Source organism: Mus caroli, chromosome 10, assembly GCF_900094665.2.
Source record: "Mus caroli chromosome 10, CAROLI_EIJ_v1.1, whole genome shotgun sequence".
Taxonomy (NCBI): domain Eukaryota; kingdom Metazoa; phylum Chordata; class Mammalia; order Rodentia; family Muridae; genus Mus; species Mus caroli.
The window spans coordinates 120,699,473-120,726,763 of NC_034579.1; the positions used below are offsets into that span (position 1 = coordinate 120,699,473).

The 27,291-nt window shown below is 44.4% G+C and overlaps 2 protein-coding genes and 1 non-coding gene across 3 annotated transcripts in view; 2 read left to right on the forward strand and 1 right to left on the reverse strand.

The window, feature by feature from the left end:
- The first annotated feature begins 1,095 nt into the window (after positions 1-1,095).
- Positions 1,096-25,814, forward strand: Cs (citrate synthase). Its single transcript, XM_021173680.2, has 11 exons — positions 1,096-1,322; positions 12,724-12,774; positions 13,398-13,505; positions 14,188-14,253; positions 15,900-16,031; positions 16,239-16,427; positions 21,688-21,887; positions 22,520-22,649; positions 22,784-22,885; positions 23,283-23,492; positions 24,309-25,814. The coding sequence occupies exons 1-11, from the start codon at positions 1,281-1,283 to the stop codon at positions 24,471-24,473; spliced, it is 1,395 nt and encodes a 464-aa protein (XP_021029339.1). The 5' UTR covers positions 1,096-1,280; the 3' UTR covers positions 24,474-25,814.
- On the forward strand, positions 12,198-12,335 carry LOC115032192. Its single transcript, XR_003837850.1, has one exon. It is a non-coding gene; the product is annotated as a U8 small nucleolar RNA (small nucleolar RNA).
- Positions 25,815-26,416: 602 nt separating the features above from the next.
- The window catches only part of Coq10a (coenzyme Q10A), a 6,099-nt gene continuing 5,224 nt past the window's right edge, over positions 26,417-27,291 (reverse strand). Inside the window, 1 exon segment of the mRNA XM_021173682.1 lies at positions 26,417-27,181. Coding sequence (XP_021029341.1) covers positions 26,950-27,181 — 232 coding nt within the window. The 3' untranslated portion in view covers positions 26,417-26,949.

The following is a 27,291-nucleotide window of genomic DNA, read 5'->3' on the forward strand; positions in this document are numbered from 1 at the left end:
AGTCTAAGCCACAAACTACATCGTCTATAAACAAGGACTATCTGAACTTGGCTTACATGGATACTGAGACCTCTGCACTTTGTTACTGTCATGTGGTGAGATAAAAGGATTGTACATTTTGAGGCTTGGCGTTTACAGATAAGGTGCTCTGATCATTGGGTCAGCTTCTCTTCACCCTTAGGCCAATTACACAGTAGGCACAGGAAAGTACAGAAGTTCTGAGGTGTTCTACCCCAGGGCATTTAAGAGTGATGTGTAAGATCATTAAATCCTTGTGTCATTCACTGCAATGTTTTCTGAGGGAGAAATAAGAGAGAGAGAGCCAAGTAGGATAAACGTCCTCGAGTCCTTTGGAAATACTGTGAATGATGGGACGAAAAGAGAGAGTGTCTAACGCCTGATCTTGAGTGGACAGTTGCAGCTCCTGATCCTGTGTCTGAGGTGGGCTGGCTCTATGGGGTTTTATGAAGAATGTCAGAATCATAAGGCCCAGGACCCAAAGACTGAAAGGTTCCTTCATATTAAGAGGGCTTTTGTAAGACTTATATTACATATAGTTCACAAACATCACTAAACATTCAGGCTTCTGGTTTTGCTCTTCTCCACATAACGGGGTCAGTATCTGTAATTTCAAGATTTCTTCTGTTCACAAATGACCATCAAGCAACCAACTCTGGCATCATAGCGGGCTTTCTGTGTGATGTCACCTCCACGGCCATGAAGTCATTAACCAAAGACATTCTTTAAGAAAGCATGCCAAGCAGGTAGAGGAAGTGCAATGGTCAGTTGCAGTGTTCTGTGACCTTCAAATGTCGCGTGCTGGAGCTTTATCTTCAGCATTCTCCGGAGAACCCGAAATGTGTTAAGGGCAAAGGGAAAAGCCAAAGAAGGAAGTTAACTGAGTTCTCAGGCACATCCTTAGACACCTACAATCCCTTTCCCACCCACTCCTAATTAGCCTAATCCGTACGGTCCAATCCTCCCCGCTAGAACATCTGTCAACGGCTCAGATCCCGCCCCTCTTCCATTTTGGGCCAATGGCCGAGGCCGGGGTGGGTCCCCGGAGGGGGGCGGGCTCAAGTTTCGGGCAGAGGGCGGGGCCTCGCCGAGGACCCTGGGCTGGGCGCCTGTGCCGGTTTGTCTACCCTTCCCCTCAGCCGCCTCCTTTCAACCTTGTCGGCCGGTTGGCGCGGTCTCCATCACAGCGGCGACCGCTCCTGTTGAAGCTGCAGCTCTCTCCCTTCGGTCCCTTCCCGCCAGGTCCCGGAGTTTCGCCCGCCATGGCTCTACTCACTGCAGCAACCCGGCTCTTGGGAGCCAAGGTGAGCTTAAAGGAGGGAGCGCGCCGTGGCGCGCGGGGTGGGGCTGAGGCGACCGCAGGGCCTCCGGCACCGGCTCTCCCTCCCACACCGGAGCGCAGCCCTCCGCGCCTTAAAGGGGCCCGGCCCTGGCGAGCCGCCAGCCCTTCCCGGAGCTCCTAGGCCATGTGCTGCGTGCCCTTCCGGCTAAGGTGAACGCTGCCGGCGCCGGCCTGCAGCCCCCGGCGGCCCCGAGCCCCGGAGGCCCGCCTTCTGTCATTTCAAGCATCCAAGATGCAAGCGAGGGATGCAGGGCCCAGGCTGCAAGGCCAGAGAGCAGATGTGTGGCGTGGCCCCCCGAATTAGGGAGAGAACTGTTGGAGGAGGAGTGGGGGATGTATAAATATGCTCACTTGGTCACTGGGGCTAATTTGGGCTCTGCTTTGTAGGGTGAGTCCTGTCAGGACCTGTTTCTTTCCTTAGTGTAATTGAAGCCTGTAAGTGACCCCGCCGTTTTAGTTTTGTTAGGGGACTAGAGCCCCCCAGCTCCTCTTTGTCCTTGGGACTTCTGCACTTAATGTATATAGGAGGAGCTTGGATAGGGTGGGGCATTTCTGTTAAACCTGCTGATTATGTATCACATAAGGCTCTAGCAAGAACCAGAAAGGTTGTTCCTCCAAGCTACAGGCCAATAAATGAAGACAAGGCGTGAGGTAGTAACACCAAGGTCACATGACTCAATTCTACTACCTACCAGGAGTACTTCCCCTTATTCCCTGGGGCCCTTTAATTTATTTGATGGTTTGCCTTTTGAATTCTGAAGTTCAAGTCCAAGTAGGGATAACTCTTAATTTCACGTTATCACTACTTTGGGCTCAGCATAACGTGGGCCTTTAAACAGAGACCCAGCTCTGCTGAGGGAATTTCAGCTCTATCCCAAGTGGGGACAGTCCCACAAATGACCTTGGCTTCTGTTTTAGTTTTAAAGGAACTAATAGGTTTTTCTCATCAGTAGGTAGTTTGAAGTAGAGTACACCTGGAGGAAAGAAAAGACTTAGGATGGTTTTGACTTTCTGTGTGAGATGCATGGTTATCAGATGTACCACAAAACTTGTAGGGTTTATCTTGGGGCTTTTCTGTGTCCGGCAACAAGGTAGAGACTGGTTATTTGGTAGACACTTGTCTTACTTGGCTGTTGCTACTGCTGCTGCCAGGGAACTGGGTAAGGAAACCTCTTGGGAAATAAAGCAAGTTCTAGACGGTGTTTGGCAGAATGGTGGACCTATAATTAGATCGGTTCAGGAGCTGCTAGCCCAGACCAGATAGTCTAACACAACAGTGAACTTGAAAAAGCTTTTGGGTTTACTTTTTTTGAGTTTATCTTGCTTCATAAAGCCCTAGGAAATTTCATAATGCTTTGGGAGGGTGACTGGGCCACATTTGTGTTGTCATTCTTTACTTTTATGTTAGAAGTGGAGGATCCCAGAAACTTTGCTAGTCTTTTGTACTTGGTTGGTCAAGTTGCTTGAATCTCAGTGTGCCTTGCACTGAGCGCGATGGTACGTGGCTGTAATCCCAACACTGGGGAAACGGAGACAGTGGGTACATAGTAAGTTTGAGGCCATCCTGAGCTACCTGCTTCTCCCAAGTAAAGAGGTGAGGCTTACTCTTTTTTTTTTTTTAATTATTTTTTTTTAATCTTATTTATTTATTATATGTAAGTACACTGTAGCTGTCCTCAGACACTCCAGAAGAGGGAGCCAGATCTCGTTAAGGATGGTTGTGAGCCACCATGTGGTTGCTGGGATTTGAACTCCTGTCCTTTGGAAGAGCAGTCGGGTGCTCTTACCCACTGAGCCATCTCACCAGCCCCGAGGCTTACTCTATTATTCAGATGTTAATAAATCAGCAAGGGCAGCCAGGTGGTGATGACACACACCTTTGCCTGCAATCCCAGAGGCAGGTGGATCACTGTGATCTGGAGCTGGAGGCCAGCCTGGTCTACAGAGTGAGTTCCAGGACAGCTAAGACTACACAGAGAAACTTTGTATCAAAAACCAAAACAAAACAACAAAAAAATCAGCAAAGCCCAGAAACAGGGCAAGGGGACTCTCAACTGTAAAACAAACACTGGGAGGCTTAGACAGGAGGATCATTACAAATTCAAGGACATTCTGGGTTTCACAGATGCACAGACTGCACAAGTGTGAGTGATTGATGTGTAAGTATAAGGATTGAGTTCAAATCCCTATCTCCACCTAAAGGCCACGTTTAGTTACATCACCTATGACCCTTATTGTGCTGCGGTCGAGGGAAGAATGGAGTCAGATGGAACCTCAGGGTATCCTTTGCCAGTCAGTCTGTCAGGAACCAGGTTTTTGGTTTTTTGTTTTTTTAAGATTTATTTATTTATTATATGTAAGTACCCTGTAGCTGTCCTCAGACACTCCAGAAGAGGGCATCAGATTTTGTTATGGATGGTTTTGAGCCACCATGTGGTTGCTGGGATTTGAACTTGGGACCTTCGGAAGAGCAGTCGGCACTCTTAACCACTGAGCCATCTCGCCAGCCCAGGAAACCAGGTTTTAAGGAGATTTTCTATTCAGATGTTAATAATAAGTTGAAGACCAGTGGAGGAAGACACCCGAAGTCACAGACACACAGGGAATGAGAACAGCAACAATAAAACAAAAACACACAAATCTGTCAAAGTCTAACAAAGTTAAGGGGTAGAACCTGGAGAGGGCCATGCAGTATAACTGGGAGTCTGGGGAGCCTTTCAGCATATCAGCATTGCTCTTATCTGCCTAAGCTTTCTAAATTAGCTCCGTTCCCTTAGTCATTGGTGACCAGTTTTACTTTTTAATACTAAGAGACTTTAAAGACTGGTGGTGGTGCACATCTTTAATCTCAGCACAAGGGGGAGTAGAGGCAGGCTGATCTCTGAGTTTGAGGCCAGCCTGGTCTACAGAGTGAGTTCCAGGATGGAGGAAGCTACACAGAGAAACCCTGTCTCAGAAAGAAAAAAAAGTGGGGCTGGAGAGATGACTCAGCAGTTAAGAGCACTGATTGCTCTCCCCAAGGTCCTGAGTTCAAATCCCAGCAGCCACATGGTGGCTCACAACCATCCTTAATGAGATCTGATGCCCTCTTCTGGGGTGTCTAAAGACAGTGATAGTGTACTTACATATAATAGATTAAAAAATGTTTGACCCGGAGCAAGCGGGGAGGACAGAGAAGAAAAAGTGTGTGAAGACAGCTACAGAGTGCTTACATATAATAGATAAATCTTTAAAAGAAAAGAAAAGAAGAAGAAAAGGCTGAAAATATGGAGATGGAGGTCAGTGATTTGCCTCAGTGATGTGCAAGACCCTGGGTTTATACCCTTCAGTGTGTGCCCCTGCACTAATGCAAGGTTGTAATTCCAGGACTGAAGAAGCTAAGGGAGGAAGATCTCAAGTTCCAAAAGTTTCAGGCCAGCTTGGGGCTACATGAAACCTGTTAAAGAAAGCAAGCAAACAAACAAACAAAAACAATTAGAAAAAGGAATTAAAAAAAATTTTTTTTTAACCAAAAAATAAAATCTTTCAAGACCTATAGATATATAAGTAGACCTTGGCCAGGAGGTATGTAGCTCATACCTATCATTTTTGAGCTCGGTTTTGTCCTGGTCTTTTCGGTCACCTTTAAGCTTTTGAAGTCAACATGCTTTATCAGCCTTATTTATAAGGAATATTATTTTAAGAATCTCACCATGTAACCCAAGTCTGGCCAAGAACTCTTTCTTTTTTTTTTTTTTTTTTAATTTTTTTTTTAAAGATTTATTTATTTATTATATGTAAGTACACTGTAGCTGTCCTCAGATACTCCAGAAGAGGGCATTAGATTTCATTATGGATGGTTGTGAGCCACCATGTGGTTGCTGGGATTTGAACTCGGGACCCTTCGGAAGAGCAGTCGGCGCTCTTAACCACTGAGCCATCTCGCCAGCCCCCAAGAACTCTTTCTTAACCCCCATGTTAAGTCTGCTTCAAGGCTTCACCTTCATACCCATCCTAAAGGGGAATTCTGTGTCAGTGAGAATGACTTCTCTAAGCTAGGCTGTTTGGAACTTTTTGTTTTTTGTTTTTTTTTTGTTTTTTTGTTTTTTGTTTTGTTTTTTCGAGACAGGGTTTCTCTGTATAGCCCTGGCTGTCCTGGAGCTCACTTTGTAGACCAGGCTGGCCTTGAACTCAGAAATCCGCCTGCCTCTGCCTCCCGAGTGCTGGGATTAAAGGCGTGCACCACCATGCCCAGCTTCACTGCACATTTTCTATAAGCCCTAATCTGAAATTAATCTCAACAAAGCAGAGTCATTCTTCTCGGGTGAAATAGGCTTAACACCCAAAACTTTTGAAGGCAAAACTCTGATCTGTGGACATTTACCTTCCTTGACCAAGTGGGACTTAATGTTAATTGTGGGATAAGTCTGTTTGTTCCTACTAACTTTTAAATTGGTAGCATATGACTTCATGGGCTCAGTCAGTCAGCAAAGGGCAGAAGTGTATGTGAGTAAGTAGAGAAGAGCTCTATTGGCATTCTCGGTTTTTAGAATCCAAGCATGCAGCATAGGAAACCAGACTTGGATCTCAACTAAAGCCACATAATTTCTTGTGCAACTTTAGCACTATCTTCTTAGCATCTGCCAGTTATTTCCACTGCCCAGATTTTCGTAGGCACCATTATCTGGCATGCTTGCTGATTTGATGAGATTGTGATCCTGAAGAAACGGGATGGAATCTGACAGTTTATGTTTATATTTTTTGAACTGATATATTTTTGAATATATCATATATTTGAACTGATATGTGTTGCTGGGATTACAGGCATGACCTACCATACCCAGCTTTATTTATTATTTTACATGACTTTAGAAAGGAATCTTGTAAAACCTAGAGCAAAGTGTTAGTAGCTAAAACTTGTTTTTTAAAAAACCTAGCAGAAGTGAGGAAATAATTTATTATTTTAAAGAAAGTGCTAAGGTGACATTTGGTGTATGTATATGTAATAATTTGTGTCTGGGCGCATGTCATACAGCACTTACAAATGGTCAGAAGGCAGTTTATATGAGTTAATTTTTTTGCTCCTTCTACAAACTCAGATCATCTGGTGTGGCAGCAAGTGCCTTTAACTGCTGGGCGTTCTCACCAGCCCAGCGATGAATTTCCAAGTTAAAAGTAATAAAAGCTAATACATTAAAAAACAATAAATTGGATCTGGAGAGATGACTCATTAGTTAAGAGCATAAACTACTTTTGTGGAAGACCTGAGTTGGTTTTCAGCAAGATTGCTCAGCAGGTAAAGGCACTTGGCTGCTAAGCTTGATGACCACTCCGGTCCCACGTGGTGGAAAGACAGAACCAATTTCTGTAATTTGTCCTCTGACCTCCACACCAAAGCCATGGTGTATATGTGTGACTCAAGCACTTAAGTAGTAATATAATACAAAATTTAAAAGAAAAATGATATGTAGATTTTATCTTATTTTAAACAATCAAACAAACAAGGTATTATAGCCCTGGCTATCCTGGAATTCTCTCTGTAGACCAAGCTGGCCTCAAACTTAGAGATCTGCCTGCCTCTGTCTCCCAGTGCCAGGATCACAGGAGTATACAACTGCTGCCTGGCTTGACAGGTAGAATTATTAAGAGAATTCTTATTAGTATTATGGAGGTCAGAGTATAAAGTCTGGACTACTCTGCTGGGTCTGTAAGTGGCCTGACAAACACTGCAGGCTAGCTTCCAGCATGACCATTGTGAAACACAGGGTGTAATGGCTTTAGTTCTCTGACCTGATTCTGGAAACAGAGGCGTCTTTGTCCTAGGCCAGTTTACTGTTGTTGTTTGTTGGTTGGTTTTTCTTTCCTTTTTTGGTTGGTGGTGGTTCTTTTTTTAAATTTCCTTTTCAAGTTTCTCTGAGACAGGGTTCCATATATCTGAGGCTGGTTTTAAACTGATCCTGCATCTACCTCCCAACTTCTAAGGTTATAGGTGTGTACAACTGTGGCAGTAGTCTTAACTACTTCGGGTTAACTTCGGGTCTTGTTTATTTTTGAGAGTCATACACTAAGGAGGCAGGTGTTTCTATTTATTTTTGAAATTAAGTCTCACAATGTAGCCCTGGCTGTTGTAGAACTTAATGTGTGTGGACCAGGCTCTCCTCAAACTCACTGTCTCTAGTGCTATGATTAAGGGTGGGCACCAGTGCACCCTGCCTGATTTAGTTCACTGAGTATGAGAATTGTGGCTTCAAATACCCCCACCCCCACTCCTGAGCCAAAGAAAAGTTTTTTTCTCTTTCTTTTCTTTCTTTCTTTCTTTTTTTTTTTTTTTTTTTTTTTTTTTTTTTTTTTTTTTTTTTTTTTTTTTTTTTTTTTTTTTAAGATTTATTTAAGCTGGGTGGTGGTGGCGCACACCTTTAATCCCAGCACTTGGGAGGCAGAGGCAGGTGGATTTCTGAGTTTGAGGCCAGCCTGGTCTACAAAGTGAGTCCCAGGTCAGCCAGGACTACACAGAGAAACCCTGTATTGAAAAAAACAAAAAAAAAACCAGATTTATTTATTCACTTTATGTATACACTGTAGCTGTCTTCAGACACACCAGAAGAGGGCATCAGATCTCATTACAGATGGTTGTGAGCCACCATATGGTTGCTGAGATTTGAACTCAGAACCTCTGGAAAAGTAGTCAGTGCTCTTGACCTCTGAGCCATCTCTTCAGCCCAAGAAAAAAAATTTATAGCATTATCATAACTCATTTTTCTCTCTTAGCCCTGTAAAATAAAGGTGATATATTTTTTGATATCAGCCCATTTGAGAACCATAATCTACTTCCATCAATAATTGCAAACTCACTGGTCCAGGTACTTTGTGCCTGCAGTCCCAGCTCTCATTGATGGCAACCTGGGCAACATAGTGAGACCTTGTCTCTGAAATGAAAGAGATCAGAAGTAGTCAGTCAGGTGTAAAACAGGCAAACCTGTAACCCCAGCACTCAGGAGTCAAGCAGGAGCAGCCTGGGTTACTCGAGATCCTGCCTCAAATACAATGAGCAAACTCAAGGCAACTGCATATGATAGGAGGTTTGAAAAAACTTCTTAATGGTTGTGGTACTTGCATTTTTATGCTTTAGGGAAGGAATCCTGGCTGTCAGCCATTATTCACCAAGCTGTGGTAGCAGCTCTTCCCAGGAAGGAACTAACCTATTGAGTGAAGTGGCTGCCTGATTCGCCTGACAGCTGCTGTTCTGTGAGGTGACTGCTTGTGGCAAGCAACCAGAAACTGAAATCCCTGGTACCACGCCTCCAGGGTGGGTGGGGGAGGAGCTGGGAGATAGAAGTTCAAGAGTGACTCAGAAGTTTGTAATCTGCCTGTTCTATCAGTGAGAATAACTTGTGTGTACTGTACAAAGCCATTCTGCAGCTCTATGAGGCAACCATTTATCTGAATGGAGGTGTGCCCTCCATTGGATGCTTGGATGTGACCCTCCCCAAGCACCTCCTTTCCAGAGCTGCAGACATTTTAGAAGGTTTTAGGGAGGAATTAGGCACAGGTTCCAGGTTAGTGTGGTTATATACTGAGTCCCAGAATACCCTTGGCTATAGAGTAATAACCCTGTCTCAGTAACACCCCTCACAAAAAAAAAAAGGAAATCGAGGAATTATTTCCTGTTTTGTTGCCAAAGGGAATTAGAGACTCACTTTTTCCTAGTAGAGTTTAACTGACTCCTGTGGTAGCCAGTACAATTCTCTGTTTTTCATTTTTCTTTTTTTCCTTCTTTTGTGATAGGGTCTCACATAGCTCTCGAACTGGGATGTGGTTTGTAACTGAGACTGTTAAATTCCCGACCCCTCTCTCTAATATACCTTCCACCTGGTCGTGGCCATGACACCTGGCTCTTTTTTTCTTTTTTCAAATCCATGGGTTCACTCTGTAGCCCAGGCTAGCCTAGCACACGAGTCTTCCTGCTTCAGCTTTTGTAGTGCTTGGATTGCAGGCCTGTCACCACCATGCCACAAGGCCACTGCAGTCTTAAAGAAACAAGTATTATACAGACAAGTACTTATACACAAATCAGTGTCTTGCATGCTTTAAATTTTTTTCTTTCCGGTTTTTGGCTTTTGGTTTTTCCAGAAAGGGTTCCTTTATGTAACGGACAGCCTTAGGTGCCCCAGAACTTGGTTTGTAGACCAGCTGACCTTGAACTGCAGAGATCTATCTACCTGCAGTGCTAAGATTAAAGATTTTCACCACCACACCCAGCTTTTACTTAAGATTCTTTCTTTTTTTAACGTTATGTATATATGTGGTTTGCCTGCATGTATGTCTGCACACCACCTGCTTGCCTGGTTCTTAGATCCTCTGGTACTGGAGTTACCATGATTGTGAGCCAGCATGTCGGTGCTGGGTCCTCTGCAAGAACGAGTGTGCTTAACTACTGAGCCACCTCTCCAGCCCTCCTGCATTCCTTCATACAAATTATCTCCTGTAGTTTATTTAACTTTCTGAAAGTGGCTCCTTGTGTGTGGTGCATACTATTATAAGTGTGTAGGTGCATGTATGAGTGGAAGCCAGGTGCGAGGCTGGGTGTCTTCTGTCAGTGTTTGCAACTGCTTTGAGACTGGATGCTTACCCTTTTCAGGCTAGGCTGACTGGCTCGTAGGACCCCCTTTCTCCGCCCCACGGTTTCTGAGATATAGGTACAAGCAGCACGACTATTATCTTACTGCTTTGTTTTTTTAAACCTACATATGTAGAAGATGCTAATTATGGATAGAAATGCATTTAAAATAGATATGTTAAAATATTCTGAAAAGAATTTACAGGTTATATTTTGTTGTTGTTGTTGTTGTTGTTTCAAGACAGGGTTTCTCTGTATAGCCCTGGCTGTCCTGGAACTCACTTTGTAGACCAGGCTGGCCTCAAACTCAGAAATCTGCTGCCTCTGCCTCCCGAGTGCTGGGATTAAAGGTATGCGCCACCATGCCCAGCGTTATATTTATTTAATAACAAAATGCCTAGTAATTTTAATAAAACAGCTACAATTTAGTATTGATGTCTTGCTTTTTATGAGGGTATTAGAGATTTGGGCTTGGTCTTCATGCTTGCAGAGTAAACACTCTTGCCCACTGAGCCATCTCCCACACCCCTAGAATTGGCTTATTATTATTATCATTTTAGAGATTTGAAACGTGAGACTATTATGTTAGGTCTCATAGCCAACATAACAGAATGAAGGTGTAGACCTGCATTTAGGACTTGCTGCAATTTTTCATGTAAACTGCAGATTGAAATTAAGTCTGAGACCCAAGTCTGCATTTCCATTAATTCATTTACTTTTGAGACATGGTACAAGGCTGGACTCAAACTCATGCAGCTGAGGGTTATCTTACTCGGTTTCTAGTGCCTCTGCCTCCTGAGTGCTGAGACTATTGGCTGTATCACTACATACGTAAAGTTTATGGAGTTCTTTGAGGGAGCAGAGCGGGAATCCAAGGCCTTGTGCATGTTAGACAAGTTCTTCTGTGTACCATCTGTGCCTGGTACCTGCGGGTGCTGGAAGCGGGCATTGGACTTCCTAGAACTAGAGTTACAGATGGTCGTAAGCTGCCACATGGCTGCTGGCAATCCCTGGTCCTCTGGAAGAGCAGCCAGTGTTTCCATTTGCTGAGCTCGCTCTCTGGCCACCTCTGGTTTGATTTTGTTGTTTAGACATGTCTCACTCTGTAGACGTTGTGATCCTATTGCCTCTGTCCCAAGTGCTAGGACTAAGGTGTGCACCATCCCATGCTGGGCTTTCCTTTTCAAATCAAGTATTCTGTATTCCTTGCAATTAAAATTGTTCTAACTTGAATTTTTTCCTTTATCATTTTGAGTAGTTTGTTAATCAAGGTTTTAGAGTCAGTAAGAGCGAGTGTGTGTGTGTGTGTGTGCCCGTGGGTGCATGCCTGTACAGTGCACATAGATAATATATAAAAATGCTAGGAGGGACAGGGCACACCTTTAATCCCAGCACTTGGGAGGTGGAAACAAGCGATCTTTGAGTCTGAGGCCAGTCTGATCTATATAAAGAAACCTTGTCAAAAAAAAAGGGGGGGGGAAATAAAATTATATTTGTATATGTATCTATATCTATATAGATAATACAGATACACTTACAGGTGAGTGCATGTTCACACAGTTAAAGAGGTAAACAGGACGCCTGGAATAATAGTATGTTTCCACTCAAGTTCATAAGCCTGAGAACCTGGGAAGTACCAGTGTTCAAAGTGTTCATGGTGTTCAAAGGCAGGGCCTGCTGTGTGCTTGGAGAAAAGCTGGGAGAGACAAGAGACTGATTTACCTCTTCTGGATTTGTTTTTACTTTTTGTTTTTTTTCCTTCTTTCTGTGAGGCCCCCTGCTGATGGGGTAGTCCACACCCACATTGACCTTGTGACTTTCTTCTCATTTAGTCCCCCTCAGAGTTTCTTTCTAAGTTTTTCTTCTTTTAGGTATTTTTAATACTCTTAAGTTGACACCTAAAAACAAATGTCACACATAGGGTAATTTACTACCATTAAAATTCCTCTAATTCTTTTATTTTTATTTTTCTTATAATTGAAATTTTTATGTGTATGGATGTTTTGCCTGCATGTATGCCTGTGTACCACTTGCATGCCTGGTGTCTGCAGGACCCATAAATGGGCCCTGGGTTCCCCAGAACTGAAATCATAGGCTGGCTGTGAGTCACCATGTGGGTGCTGGGGTTGAAACCTGAGTCTTCTGCATGAGCAGGTTTGAGCCATCTCTCTAGCCCCTCTGCTGATCATCTTAAGTAGTTGTCTGTCAGTTGCTTCTTTGTAGATATTCTATGTGCTTTTAAAACCAGAAAGGGGTATAATCCTTTCCTACTTCTCCTTTTAAGGGGCAAGACAGAACATGACAATTGTAGTTTGCATCAGTTGTAATTAACATCTTTGTATAATCAGATATGCAACACCCTGGTTGCTCCTGTCTGGTTCTCTAGAAAATAAAATAAACCGTGAGAGTTAGGAATGCTGTTGTGAAAGGATTGGACAGGTTAATTGAATAAGGAGACTTTAATGATGCAGACATCCTAGCAGCAGCAGGAGCAATTGCCAGTGGGGCCACTCAGACATGTTGACAATTAAATGTGGATGCACTAGACACTTTAACAACTGTTGCCCAGAAACTCAACAGTGTGAAGGACAGGACAGTTCTCACAGGAACATCAGTGACACTGTGGGAATGAGAAGCAGAATTACCAGCCAGCTGTTCAGCTTTATGCCAAAATGTCCTAAAAGGTGAAAATGGAGTGGGAGAATGAATCACTGCAACTCCTTGATAGAAAGGCATTAGTAAGGATTTTGTCTTTGTCTCTTTGCAGAACTCATCCTGCCTCGTCCTTGCCGCCCGGCATGCTAGTGCTTCTTCCACGGTAAGATCTGGCAAGGATCACAGAGTCCTTGCCGCAGTCTGACCTCAGGATAGGGTCTTGGCAACTACTTACCTGGTTATCCTAAGACTGAAGGAATTAGGCAGTAATTATTATTGTTGTGATTAGTATAACACTATTTAAAGAAATTTATTCAGTGGAATATACTGTGGAAATAGTAAATGTTCCCTCTCCTTTTTGTGTTTGTAATGCTGAGCATTAAAGCTAAGGCCTCGAACGTGCTAAGAAAGCAGTTTTCCACTAAGTCATACTCATAACCCCTGAATGAAGTAAAATTTACAGTTTTTGTTTGCTTTCATTCCTGGTACAAGGCCCTGATATGTGGCCCTTCTGTTCAGGGTGACTTTACTAATCCTGCTGCCTCAGCCTCTTGAGTGTTAGGATTATAGACATGCGCCCACCATTTCTGACTTTTTAATCATTAAGTGAGCATCATTGTCCATATCCAGGACATTCCATCTCTACAAAATGAAGCTCCCCTTTCCCTCCTCCCCATGCCTGGCAGACCAAGAAACGCTAACAAACATTCTGCACATACCTTCTCCACAGTAGGAAACGCTATAGGTTTTTCTTCCATCACTTAACTCTTCTATTTCTGTTTCTAGAATTTGAAAGATGTACTGAGCAATCTGATACCTAAGGAGCAGGCCAGAATTAAGACCTTCAAACAGCAACATGGAAAGACAGTGGTGGGCCAGATCACTGTGGACATGGTAAGAGCTTTGATGACTTAGATGAGGAAGATAGCTCTGTAATGTGTGCCCCGAAGGCACCGTTTTCTCTCTTGGTGGTTCAGAAGCATTCTGTTCTGTGCAGTGAAATGTTGGGGTTTGTGGTATTCATTAGAGAGCACTTCTTCTTTTCTGTAAATTTAATAGTTACGCCTATCCTCATTCGCCTCTGACAAAGATGAATGAAGTTGAGCTCACAACTCTTGAACTTTTGGCTGCACTGTTTTCTGATTGATCCTGTGCCCGCCATCCAGTTAGACTGCACTCCAGCAAGTCCTCTAGCCTTACGGTAGCTTCCTCAGCCTTAAGAGTTTGGGCCACTTAGCTACCAGTGTCCAATCATTGCCTCCTTCCCTCCCTCTGCCCATAATAGATCTAATTCCATCTAACCTAGCAATAAGTGTGGAGGAAAAATAAAATACAGTTAAGAAAAGGAAGCAAACAAAGGCAGACACATTAAAGAGACAGTAATACCTCGGCATGAACATGCATCCCAGCATGGCAGTCTTATAACAGGCTGGTCAGTTCTAGAAATTCAGCCCCAGAAGCTGCCTCCTAAGTGTAGTCTTGCAAGAAAGAGAGTAAATGTCTTCTCTGGGCTCCATGAAGCTCCACCCAGCTTTAGTCTGCTCACTGATGATTGGTTACAACTTCCTTCCTTCAGATGTACGGTGGCATGAGAGGCATGAAGGGACTTGTGTATGAGACTTCGGTTCTTGATCCTGACGAGGTAAGACTCCATTGTCCACCAGTGACCATACAAACGCATTTGGAAACTGGGCAGCACAGTGCAGACTAGGTATGAATAGGAGCTGAAGAGCGTGCTTTCGCTCTAGTACATCACAGTACAGAGTAAGAGCACAGTAAGTATGTGGAGAGTGAATGTCTGAAAGTACTGGGGTTTTGTTTGGTTTTGGTTCTCTTTTGATGATTTGGTTTTGTTTGGTTTTTGAGATAGGTCTCACTCTGTAGCCTTGGCTGACCTAGAACCGACTGTGTACACCAGACTGGCCTTGAACCCATGGCAGTCTAGTGCAAGCATAACTTTTTTTTTTTTAATTGCACATCTTTAATGCCAGCACTCAGGAGACAGAGATAGCCAGATCTTCTGAGTTTTGAGACCAGCCTGGTCTACAGAGTAAGTTCCAGGACGGTCAGGACTATACAGAGAAACCCTGTCTTGAAAAACAAACAAAACCACATTTATGGGACTAGAGAGGTAGCTTAGCAGTTAAGAACTCATACTATTTTTTTTTTTTAAGATTTATTTATTTAATGTACATGAATACACTGTAGCTGTCTTCAGACACACCAGAAGAGGGCATCGAATTTCATTACAGATGGTTGTGAGCCACCATCTGGTTGCTGGGAATGGAAGTCAGTGCTCTTAACCCCTGAGCCATCTCTCCAGCCCCACATACTACACTTGTCGATAGATACCAAGTTCAACTCTCAGCACTCACATCAGTTGGCTCACAAACAATTGTTACTCCTGTTCTGTGGAGACCATGAACCTGCACTCACCTGTACACCCCCCCCCCCACCCCCCATACATATAAAACATAAATCTTAAGGAATAAAACAAGCAAAGTGCTGGTCACATCTCTCTGTGCTCTCTCTCTCTCTCTCTCTCCCCCCCCCCCACACACACACACACAGTGAAAAGTAACATGAATAGCCAGGTGTGCTGGTGCACAGCTCTTTGAGTTCAAGGCCACCCTGGTCTACATAGTATATGCCAGGAGTACAGTGATGCTCCATTTTTTTTTTTTTTTAATAAAGTAAAATAGCTGGGCGTGGTGGCGCACGTCTTTAATCCCAGCACTCGGGAGGCAGAGGCAGGCAGATTTCTGAGTTCGAGGCCAGCCTGGTCTACAAAGTGAGTTCCAGGACAGCCAGGGCNAAAAAAAAAAAAAAAAGTAAAATAAAATTTAAGCAAATGAATATTTTAAAAGTACACATTTTGTTTGTTTGTTTGAGATAGGGTTTTTTTCATGTAGTGCTATCCTTGAACTCACTCTTCAGACACAGGCTGGCCTCTAAACAAGAGATTCTCCTGCCTCTGCCTCTACCTCCTGAGTGCTGGGATTAAAGTTATAGACCAGCACACCTGGCCCCATAAATATATTGCTAAGTAAATAGATACTTTTACTTTGTATGTGCCTTGGTGCATGTGCCCAGGTACAAGTGCCACACTGTAAGCCTGAACATCAGAAGACAACTTAGGAGTCCATCCTCTCACACCACGCTGTAGATCCCAAGGATCAAACTCACTCAGGCTGCCTGTCCGCCGTAGTGGCCAGTGTGTGTCTGGTGTAATTCTATGACTGACAGATTAAATAAATTTGGTTGTAATTCTCACTCTTCTTTCTCAAGGGCATCCGTTTCCGAGGTTACAGCATCCCCGAGTGCCAGAAAATGCTGCCGAAGGCTAAGGGTGGGGAAGAACCCCTGCCTGAGGGCTTATTTTGGCTGCTGGTAACTGGACAGATGCCCACAGAGGAACAGGTACAGCCAAGAATATTGGCCCTTCCCCTTCCTTGCTTGTCTCTAGTCAAAATGTACTCTCCACCTGCCCATAGCTAAAGTTTAAAGAGTGTGCTTTGAGAAGTATCAGCAGAGTCTGACCGATCCTGAGTGGATTGTACTGAACCCTGTTGCATTATCTTTACTCAGTACTGTTCTATTTTTCTGAGCATGTCTCCTTTTTCACAGGTGTCTTGGCTCTCACGAGAATGGGCAAAAAGGGCAGCTCTGCCTTCTCATGTGGTCACCATGCTGGACAATTTTCCAACCAATCTGCACCCCATGTCTCAGCTCAGTGCAGCCATCACAGCCCTCAACAGTGAAAGCAACTTCGCCCGGGCATATGCAGAGGGAATGAACCGAGCTAAGTACTGGGAGGTAGGAGATTTGAGTCGGGTGAACTGTTAGGAACTGGAATCAGAGAGCACACACACGCTTACCATGAGTGAGGCCCCAAGTTCAGTCCCCAAAACGTAAGAATTCACTGTAAGATAGTCCACTTGTTTTCTGTTGAAGTCATAAAGAAAATAGGGTGTGGGGTCTCCTATTTTTTCCCCTATCATCCTATTTATTTGAGCACTCACATAGCGATGTGAAGGTCTGAAGACAAACCCAGTTTGTTAGGTGCCATTATCCAGTGAGCCATCTCACCAGCCCAAATAAGGAGAGCCCCCACTTTTTTTTTTAAAGATTTATTTATTATTATATGTAAGTACACTTTACCTGTCTTTTAGGCACACCAAAAGAGGGCATCAGATCTCATTACGGATGGTTTTGCGCCACCATGTGGTTGCTGGGATTTGAATTCAGGACCTTCGGAAGAGCAGTCAGTGCTCTTCCCCACTGAGCCATCTCTCCAGCCCCAAGGAGAGCTCTTATGATGCCTTAGGTCTGAGTGAATGATAGCTAATCAACTACAGTCCAGGAGGACTAATGCCAGTCACTTTCTGCAGACAACCCAAGGCACTGTCAGGGCTAGAAAGGTGACCAGCATCCTGCTAATAGGATCCCACAACAAGCTTTATTTACTGAAAATGGAAAGTGACTAAACCATTGAAACTCTGCTATTGGATACGGAAAGGCCATAGTGTGCTATCCAAGTGCGTAATATAAGCACACACTGCTTCCGTCCTTTTCTAACTCTACACAGACCACAGAAGTGCTGATTATGTAGCTCTATGTTTACAAGAAGACACCTGTTTTCTTTGTTGAGTGTGGAGTTGGTGTGTGTAGAGGCCAGGGGTCAACATCAGGTGTCTTTATTATCCTTTCCATTTTATCTACTTTGTTTTTTGAGACAGATCTTTCACTGAAATGAGCTCATTAAATTGGCTTGCTTGCCTGGCCAGTAAACTCCAGGGATCCAGCAGTCTCGGCCTTCCCGACGCTGTGGTTACAGACACTATTGCTGTGCTTGGGTTTTCACGTGGGTGCTGGAGATCTACATAGTTGCTTGTGGAGTGAGCGCTCAACCGACAATGCCATCTTCTCAGCTCCTTTTGTTTATTTGGAAATAGGTAGTTTAGGGAAAGTAAATGACACATACACACAGATACACACATACACACATATAGACACATACCTACATACATACACACACATACATACACACATATAGGTCAGACACGTACATACAGACACACAGACATACATACACATACGCAAATATCCCATACCACTTTATTAAACAGAGGTGTTGGAAGAATCTTGCTATGTAGCAGTTACTGTCTTTGAACTCACTGTATAATCCAGACTGGCCTTGAGCCTTCCGTTAGCCTTCTGAATGTTGGATTATGGGCATTTGCCACTACACCATTTTATGAGATGCTGGGGGTGGAAGACTATGTATCCTAGGCAAACACTCTTAAAGATTCACTTATGTGTTTATATATGAGCCATTGTGAGTTTATGTGCAACATATGTGTGTGAGAACCCATGAAGACCAGATGTTAAATCCCCTGGGACTGGAGGAAATAGGGGGTGCTTGTGTGTCAAAGCATGCATGTGAAGGTCCTACCATGTGGAGCCCAGGAGCTGAACTCAGGTCCTTAGGCTTCATAACAAGTACCTTTACCTGCTGTTCAAATAACTGTTATAGCTACTGTCTTAGTCAGGGTTTCCATGCCTGCACAAACATCATGACCAAGAAGTGATGGGGAGGAAAGGGTTCATTCGGCTTACACTTCCACACTGCTGTTCATCACTGAAATAAGTCAGGACTGGAACTCAAGCAGGTCAGGGAGCAGGAGCTGATGCAGAGGCCATGGAGGGATTTATTTATTTATTATATGTAAGTACACTGTAGCTTTCTTCAGACACTCCAGAAAAGGGAGTCAGATCTCGTTACGNGGATGGTTGTGAGCCACCATGTGGTTGCTGGGATTTGAACTCTGGACCTTCGGAAGAGCAGTCGGGTGCTCTTACCCACTGAGCCATCTCACCAGCCCGGGATGTTCTTTACTGGCTTGCTTCCTCTGGCTTGCTCAGCCTGCTCTCTTATAGAACCCAAGACTACCAGCCCAGAGATGGTCCCACCCACAGTTGGCCTTTCCCCCTTGATCACTAATTGAGAAAATGTCTTAGAGTTGTATCTCATGGAGGCATTTCCTCAACTGAAGCTCCTTTCTCTGTGATAACTCCAGCTGTGTCAAGTTGACACAAAACTAGCCAGTGCAGCTGGGCATCGGTAGCACACACCTTTAATCCCTAGAGAGGGGCAGAGTTTGAAAACGGCCAGGGCTACACAAAGAAACCTGTCTTGGGAAACAAAACAATAATTATTTACTGTGTAGGTTACAATCATAGGAAAGATTGCCATGAAGTCAGTGATTTAACTATAAGTTTCATCCTTTGGGAGTGGATTATCTTATGTGTATGAGTGTTTTGCCTGCATGCATATATGTATGTGTACCACGTGTGTACAGTGCTTATGGTTGGAAGAGGGCATCAGATCACCTGGATCTAGAGTTACAGATCGTTGAGAGCTACCATTTGGGGGCTGGGAACTGAACCCAGGTCCTCTGCAAGAGCTGCTAGTGCTTTTATCTGCTGAAGTGTATTTTTAGCTTCACAATTTCTTTGTAAATGGCCAAATTCACTGTCCCTAAAGCCCTGGGTATTTTGATATCTGAGACCTCTAGTTATCACTTGCCCTATGATATTGGCGTGATGCTCTTAAGATCCAGTATCAGGGGATTGGGGATTTAACTCAGTGGTAGAGGCCCTGGGTTCGGTCCTCAGCTCTAGGGAAAAAAAAAAAAAAAAAGGATCCAGTATCAGTTGTTTCTCTTCTCTCAGTAGGCCCTAAAATTCATCTTTTAGAAATAGACTAGTCGCCGGGCGTGGTGGCGCACGTCTTTAATCCCAGCACTCGGGAGGCAGAGGCAGGCGGATTTCTTAGTTTGAGGCCAGCCTGGTCTACAGAGTGAGCTCCAGGACAGCCAGGGCTACACAGAGAAACCCTGTCTCGAAAAAAAACAAAACAAAACAAAAAACCAACCAAACAAACAAAGAAATAGACTAGTTTCTGGGCAGTGGTGGCGCATGCCATTAATCCTAGTAGTTGGGAGACAGAAGCGGGCAGATTTCTGAGTTTGAAGCCAGCCTGGTTTACAGAGTGAGCTTTGGGACAGCCAGGGCTACACAGAGAAACCCTGTCTCGAAAAACCAAAAAAAAAAAAAAAAAGAAGTAGTAAGAAATAGAAGAGCACTGACTGCTCTTCCACAGGTCATAAGTTCAAATCCCTGCAACCACCTGGTGGCTCACAACCATCTGTAATGGGATCTGATGCCCTCTTCTGGTGTGTCTGAAGACAGCTATAGTGTACTTATATATAATAAATAAATCTTTGAGGGAAAAAAGGAAAAAAGAAATAGACTAGTCAGCTAGGTATAGCAATGAGTGCCTTGACTGTCCTGGACTGCAGAGATCCACCTGGGGTATGCCAGCACTACCCAGCAAATCATATTTTATAATAATGCCTATAAGATATTTTAGAGGTATCCAAACATTTCATGTGGCTTTGTTGGTTTGGATTTATTTTTTGTACACATGCAAGACCCATTTATTTTTTTAAAATGTCCTTTTTTTTCTGCATCTTATGACTGATAAGTGATAGCTAATACAATAATCTTGGCCAGAATTTTATAGCAGTGGAGCTAGTGAGGCATGAGAATTGTGGTCAGTTACATTCCTACAACACAGTTGTAGTAGTGGCATGGTATTGCTTTGGGGGAATTTTTTAAATTTTCTTTTATTTTTGAGATTATATTATAATTATAACATTCTCCCTTACCTTTTCTCCCTCTAAACCCTCCCTTATACCTGCTTGTGGACGTTGTACATCGTGGTGCGCACTAGGCTCCGCACCACGATGTACAACGTCCACAAGCAGCGTTCAAATTCATGGCTTCTATTTTTCTTTTCTTTTTTTTTTGGTTTTTTGAGACAGGGTTTCTCTGTATAGCCCTGGCTGTCCTGGAACTCACTTTGTAGACCAGGCTGGCCTCGAACTCAGAAATCTGTCTGCCTCTGCCTCCCGAGTGCTGGGATCAAAGGCGTGCGCCACCACGCCCGGCTTGGCTTCTATTTTTCATTAATCTGTGTTTATGTGTACATCCGCATGTATTTTTCTAAATACATAAATATAACCTGCTTGGTTTGCATAATAATCTGTAAAATGTAAATGTGTATGTTTTCACTGCTGAGCATTTGGTATTTCATAAAGAGTATGCTCTTCTTGGGGCCTCGTTTTCAAGATTGATTGATTGATTTACATATATGGGTGTTTTGTCTGCATGTATATCTGTGCCCCACATACATACCACAAGAGGGCTCTGATCCTCTGAGATGGAGTTAACAGACCATTGTTAGGCAGCATGTTGGGAACTGGGAACTGAACCTGGATCCTATGCAAGAGCAGGTGCTCTTAACCACTGAGCCATCTCTCTAGCCCCTTATTTTACAAAAAATATTTAAGTGCCAGGTATTGAGCCTGGTTTCTTAAATGCTGCATAAGTTTTCTATCAAAGTATACATGTATCAGAAGCGAAGCTTTTGCTAGTCAATAATTGGTCAGCACTTTGATGTCGACACTAAAAATGTAGAATTAACTTTAAAACATTATTATAAAGAAATAAAGAGTTAATATTAAACAGTGGGCCGTGAGGTGGCTTACATGTAAAGGCATCTGTAACTTCAGTCCCCATGGAAGGGGAGAGAATCTCTCTGTGTGCTGTGCCATGTTCCACCTCCCTCTGTGTGCACATAAAGGTGACATCTCAGCACATGTTCAGTAGTGCCAAAGTTACAGCATCCTGGAGAAGACCACAGTTGAGCACACCAGGGTTTATATTTTAGCTTAATAACTAAGGTCTGGGAACCTCAGGTCTTCATCTGTGAATATGAAGTCATGTATTTAGTGGGATGGAAACAATGGGGACTGTGTGCTAATACACTGCAGATGCTATAAACCTGGATTATAGTGGTTTACTCAGTGTATGCTTATTGTTATTACATACCACAAAGTATACTTAATATGTAACCACTCAGCATACAGCTATCAATGCAAAGGACAGTAAGTATCACAGCCTAATGCTCTGTGGGTAATTCCTTTCTCTCCACCTTTCTTCTCTTCAGCTCATCTATGAGGACTGCATGGACCTCATTGCCAAGCTGCCGTGCGTCGCAGCCAAGATCTACCGGAATCTGTACCGGGAGGGCAGCAGTATCGGAGCCATTGACTCTAAGCTAGACTGGTCCCACAATTTTACCAACATGTTAGGCTACACGGACCCTCAGTTCACCGAGCTCATGCGTTTGTACCTCACCATCCATAGGTGAGCTCCAGCTGGTGTTATGCCCCAGGGCCTGGATTGATGGGAAAGTTTGTTTTGTTTTTATTTTTGTTTCTTGAGACAGGATCTGTCTATGTAGCCCTGGCTGTCCTGGAATTCACTCTGTAGACGCTGGCCTCAGACTCATAAAGAACTGCCTGCCTCTGCTTCCCAAGTGCTAGGATTAAAGGCATGTGCCACTGTGCCCAGCAATGGGAGCTAGGTATTGGGGTATGTTTCAAAAAAAACAAAAACAAAACAACTTCTTAAAGTTATTTTGTCTGGGAACACGGGGTCTATAGCAAACAGGAAGAAACATCTCGTAAGGGTTGAAACTAGGCAAGAAATAAGGAAAGAAAGCTGAAAAGCCTAGGAAAATTGCCTCACATAAGGGAGTTCAACTTCCCAGGAGCGCCCTCTTCTGGTCATCATTACTAAACTGGGATGGGTAGCTGAGAATGTGTGTGAGCTGTGTATTTGATATCCCTATCAGTGGAAGTAGGCGTGGGGAGTGGGCATCCGCTGACTGGGCTCTAGGGTGTTGTGAGCCCATGAGGCCAAGATGACAAAAGAAATGTCTGTGTCATAATCAGCCCTTCTCTTTCTCCCTTTGGCTCTCCCTTACATCCCCACAGTGACCATGAGGGTGGTAATGTAAGTGCCCACACAAGCCATTTGGTGGGCAGCGCCCTTTCAGACCCTTACCTGTCCTTTGCAGCAGCCATGAATGGGCTGGCGGGGCCTCTACATGGACTAGCAAATCAGGTGAGACTGGCCTTTCTCTTTGTTTCTGTTCCGTATTTTCTTTTTACTCACAAACGCTATCTCTTATCTTGACATGCTTCCCTTGGCATGCGCATTCACATTTCTCTTTGCCCACCCTTGAACTTAACATGTAGGAGGTGCTTGTCTGGCTGACACAGCTACAGAAGGAAGTTGGCAAAGACGTGTCAGATGAGAAGTTACGAGACTACATCTGGAACACACTCAACTCAGGACGGGTAAGCAGCCAGGAGAGACTCAGACCCAAACACTGCAGTCTGAAAGGAAACTCCAGACCACTGTCTCAAGGAAAAAATACAGAAAATAAAAGCAGTTCCTGCATTAGCCAAGAAGGGGCTTTTTTTCTATAGTTTCTCCATATGTTTTCCTTGTGAATTTAGTTTTTTTTTTTATGATGCTAGGGCTTGAACCCAGCATTTTATGGCTAGGCAAGTATCCCACCACTGAGCTGTATTTCCAGCCCTTACTTCATTTATTCTTAGACATGTCTCACTGAGTTACCAGATTGACTTTGATTTACAGTCCTGCCTGAGCACCAGGACCAAATCACCCTGAGAATGAAGAGGACCTTCTACCTGAACATGCCAATTCGGTTATTTTTCCCATTCTTTACAGGTTGTCCCAGGATACGGTCATGCAGTACTAAGGAAGACTGATCCACGATATTCCTGTCAGCGAGAGTTTGCTCTGAAACATCTGCCTAAGGATCCCATGTTTAAGTTGGTTGCTCAGCTATACAAGATTGTGCCCAATATCCTCTTAGAGCAAGGGAAGGCTAAGAACCCTTGGCCCAACGTAGATGCTCACAGTGGGGTGCTGCTCCAGGTGAGTCCTCTCCTCCCTATTTTCTCTCTCCCTTGTACCCATTGTTCTCTGCCAAGCACAAAATCAGCTCCCTAATCAGAGCAGGGGGCTTGGACCCCCGAGCCTCACATGTGCCCCTAGTTGAGACAGGTCTCACTCAGTAGCCTTGACTGACTTAGAACTCTACATAGACCAGTCTGGCTTTGAACCCAGAGATTCGCTGCCTCTGTCCCCAAGGGTTGGGGATGAAGGCACTCATCAGGCACTTTTGTACTTAGTTGGTGGTGAATGTTTTCATGTGTTTGTCACATGTGAGTGCATAAGGATTCCTGGGGTGCTGTCAAGTGTCTCCCTCTGTTGCTTTCCATCCTATGTTTGGAGATGAGAGGGCTCTTATTGAACCTGGAGGTCATTGATGCCACTCTGTGGTGACAAGCTTCAAGAGGTCCTCTTGTCTCCAGGATTTCGGGCACATGTCACAACCCTGACTTATGTACAAGTTAGGAATCTGAACTTGGGCCCTCAGCCTTAACTGGCAAACATTCTACCAACTGTGCTGTTTCCTTGGCCTCTGGCTTTAAATACATGGATTTTGAGGTCTACTCTACCAGGCTCCACCAGAGCAAGGACTCTTCTGCATCCATCCTCACAGAGCCCTTTGATGTACTTGCTGTGGCAGGGGCTAGGGTTGAGCCCTTGACTGACCTGTCACTACTTTCCTTGGTGTTCTTTTTATTTAAGGCTGACTGGGCTAAGACTGAGGAGGAGGGGTGTTCCCATGTTACTGTGTATGTGCATGTACCACTCTCACACAAGGCTTCCCTTTTACCTTGACAGTACTATGGCATGACGGAGATGAACTACTACACAGTCCTGTTCGGAGTGTCGCGGGCACTGGGTGTGCTGGCCCAGCTCATCTGGAGCAGAGCCCTAGGCTTCCCCCTGGAAAGGCCCAAGTCCATGAGCACGGATGGCCTGATGAAGTTTGTGGACTCTAAGTAAGGGTAAAATGGGAGACTGGGGGGAAACTGACTATAAGAAAACGAGGAAGCTTAAAAATAAAGTGTAATTTTGTTTTGTTTCAGGGGCCTTTAAGACTTAAGATTAAACTGTATCTGAGGCACTGAAAATACATTTGAAGTTAAAATATAAATTAAGACTTGAAAGACAAAGTGACCCCTTCTCCCCTCACCAGCTCACCTCCCCCTCCTGGTGCCCAGCAGCTGTAGGATGACCGGGACTGAAGCATGTGGTCAGGGTTGGATCTGCCTACCACCATCTCTAGAGCAAGACTCAGGCTCCTCCTCTTTAGGTCAGAGCAGGTTACAGACAAGCTGCAGTCACTCATGGAGCTTTGTTTCTACGCTGCCACCCCCAAGTTATCTACGCCAGGGACAGGCCCCTTTCTTTCCATAGAAATCATGTTGGATGCCAGCTGTGTCCAACACTAGGGCCTTTCCCAATGTACACAAACACCTCCTACCTAGCAAGATCTCTTGGTTAGCTGGAGACGCTTTGGCAACTTTTTATGGTATCAGATGATCATAAATGGCGTAGTATTTATTGTGACTGGCACCCAGCATTTGAGTTATTTCTCCTTTTAAATTTATACCATTAAAGTTAAGGTCTGGGGAGTTATGTTTCCTTCCAGGCCTCTCTACCTGCTGTGCCTCAAGCTGAGGATGCTGGGGGTCTCCCTGTCCCGAACTCAACTAGGGTTCTCTCTCAGCAGGTCTGTCCGACCTGTGGTCTTCCCGGTCGTTTGGCTTTATCAGTACTTAATGTGAACTAGGTCTTTTACTTCCATGGAACATAAGCCACTATCTTCTGACCTTGGTTTCTCCTGTTAATATGCTCTGGCACGGAACAAGGGCTCAGGAATGACCAGCCTCTTCGGGGCCTGGTCCCAGGGGTTCTACCTTTTCTTTTTGAACAGCAGTTACACACAGTTCCCATTGAATATCAGATGGATGGACCTAGGGCTGGGGGCCTTCTTCTCATCCCGTGTCAAGGAAACGGTCCTTTATTTATCAGTGTCTTTTGCTCTTCCCTTAAGTAAGAGCCCATAGCACAGCACTTATTTTAGCAGCCCCATTTGCACAGATTTTCAGTGACTCAGAATGCTCTACCGCCTTTTCTTTGAGAAAGGGTTGAGATACACTCCTGTCCTGCCCCTTCCTCATCCCAAAGCTCCTGCCTGTGTTTGTATAGAACCCAACTCCAGCACCACCACACTGTTGAGATGGACACACTGTAAACCCCTGGGTAACTGTTAAAGTCATGATGCAGACTTCAGGTTGTTCTGTATAAAATGAAAAATAATAAATGTTTTTATTAACAATGTTTGAGCTTGCTCTTACGTAAGGCCTGAAAGACTCATTGTGAGGAAGGGGTCTGGTTAGCAAGGTCTGAAGCAGTGATTCTGAGCATTCCTCCTCAGGCAAGCTGGACATTTCAGAGAGAGGCTGATTTCCAAAGACCTCGAGTCTCTCCCCAAGGTTAAGAAGTCTTTACCTTTAACCCTCTTCCCTCCTAATTTGGACAGAGACCTCACAAGTGCTTGCCTGGACTAGGCCAGGAGCTGGTCTAGCCCAGTGGGTGAAAGGAACAAGAAGCCTACCAAGGACAAATTAGAAGGACACTAGAGGGCACTTGTGGTTAGTGTGTCTCCTTGTCCTTTTCCTTAAGGAGGCCCCCAAATAAGGGTGGTCCTCAGAGGCACTAGATATATGGGAATCTGTCCTGAAACTCCTGCTATAGGTGACTTTATGGAAATGTCTATAAATAGGCGAGAGGGTAGGTAGTCCTGGCATACAGGATGTGCTACTATAGTTAGCAGGGACACTGTCCAAGAGGCTGTCTTACACCTTGACTCATGCAGGAAAGGAAGCTGTGACTTCTACTTACTATGTTATCCCCCCCACTCCCCCTCAAAAAATGACAAATTCACTCTGTCACCATTTATTGAAGTTTTATAAAAACTCAGGCCACATGGAAGAAAAAAAGTGCATCCCAACAACATGGACCACGCTGTTGAGTGCTTTCTCCTCCTCTGCTCAGTGGCGCTGTGGTAAAGCAGCTCCTCACCTTCTACCTGTCAGACAGCATGGACGTGTTCCTAAACTGAGGCAAGCTGCCTTTTCTCCTGAGAAGCTTAGCAGGGTAAAGGTTTCTTGCTAGCCAGTATCTCTGTGTCAGGAAGTTACTACTGTATTCCCCCAACCAGGCATAGAGATGGCGACCGCCCTGGTTTTCATTTGGTGTGCAAAGGCCTTGGGCGTGTGAGGCTTTCAGAATGTACCTGACACTTTCTTGTGTATCTGTCTAACTTCCGTACCTGCTATCTTTCCTGTGCTCAGACAGCATGCAGCCCAGTTTAGGAAGAATTGAGAGGAGATTAGACCTCTCAGAGCAAGAGCCAAACCAATAAATAAAACTGGGTGTGAGGAGGGCTAGAGGCCAGGAACAATCCCTCATCTCAAGTTTGGTGCACTTCATGAAACATGAGTTCACGGGGGATGGCTGTTTCTGGACCAAACTTGGTTGCTGCCCGGCGCTCAAAGGCAGCAACATTCTGTTTTACAACCTCATCAAAAAACATGGTCGCCAGCTGGGAGTGGAGCAGAGAGCGAAACTCAAAGGAAATCTGGAAACACAAGAGACAGAAACATCAAGACCATGGTGGGTAGCTCCTGGCCAAATCAAGGACACTTATCTGTGGTCCCTTCTTCTCCTCTTTCCCTCCAGACATCACTTAAGAATACTAACTTAAGCCGGGCGTGGTGGCGCACGCCTTTAATCCCAGCACTCGGGAGGCAGA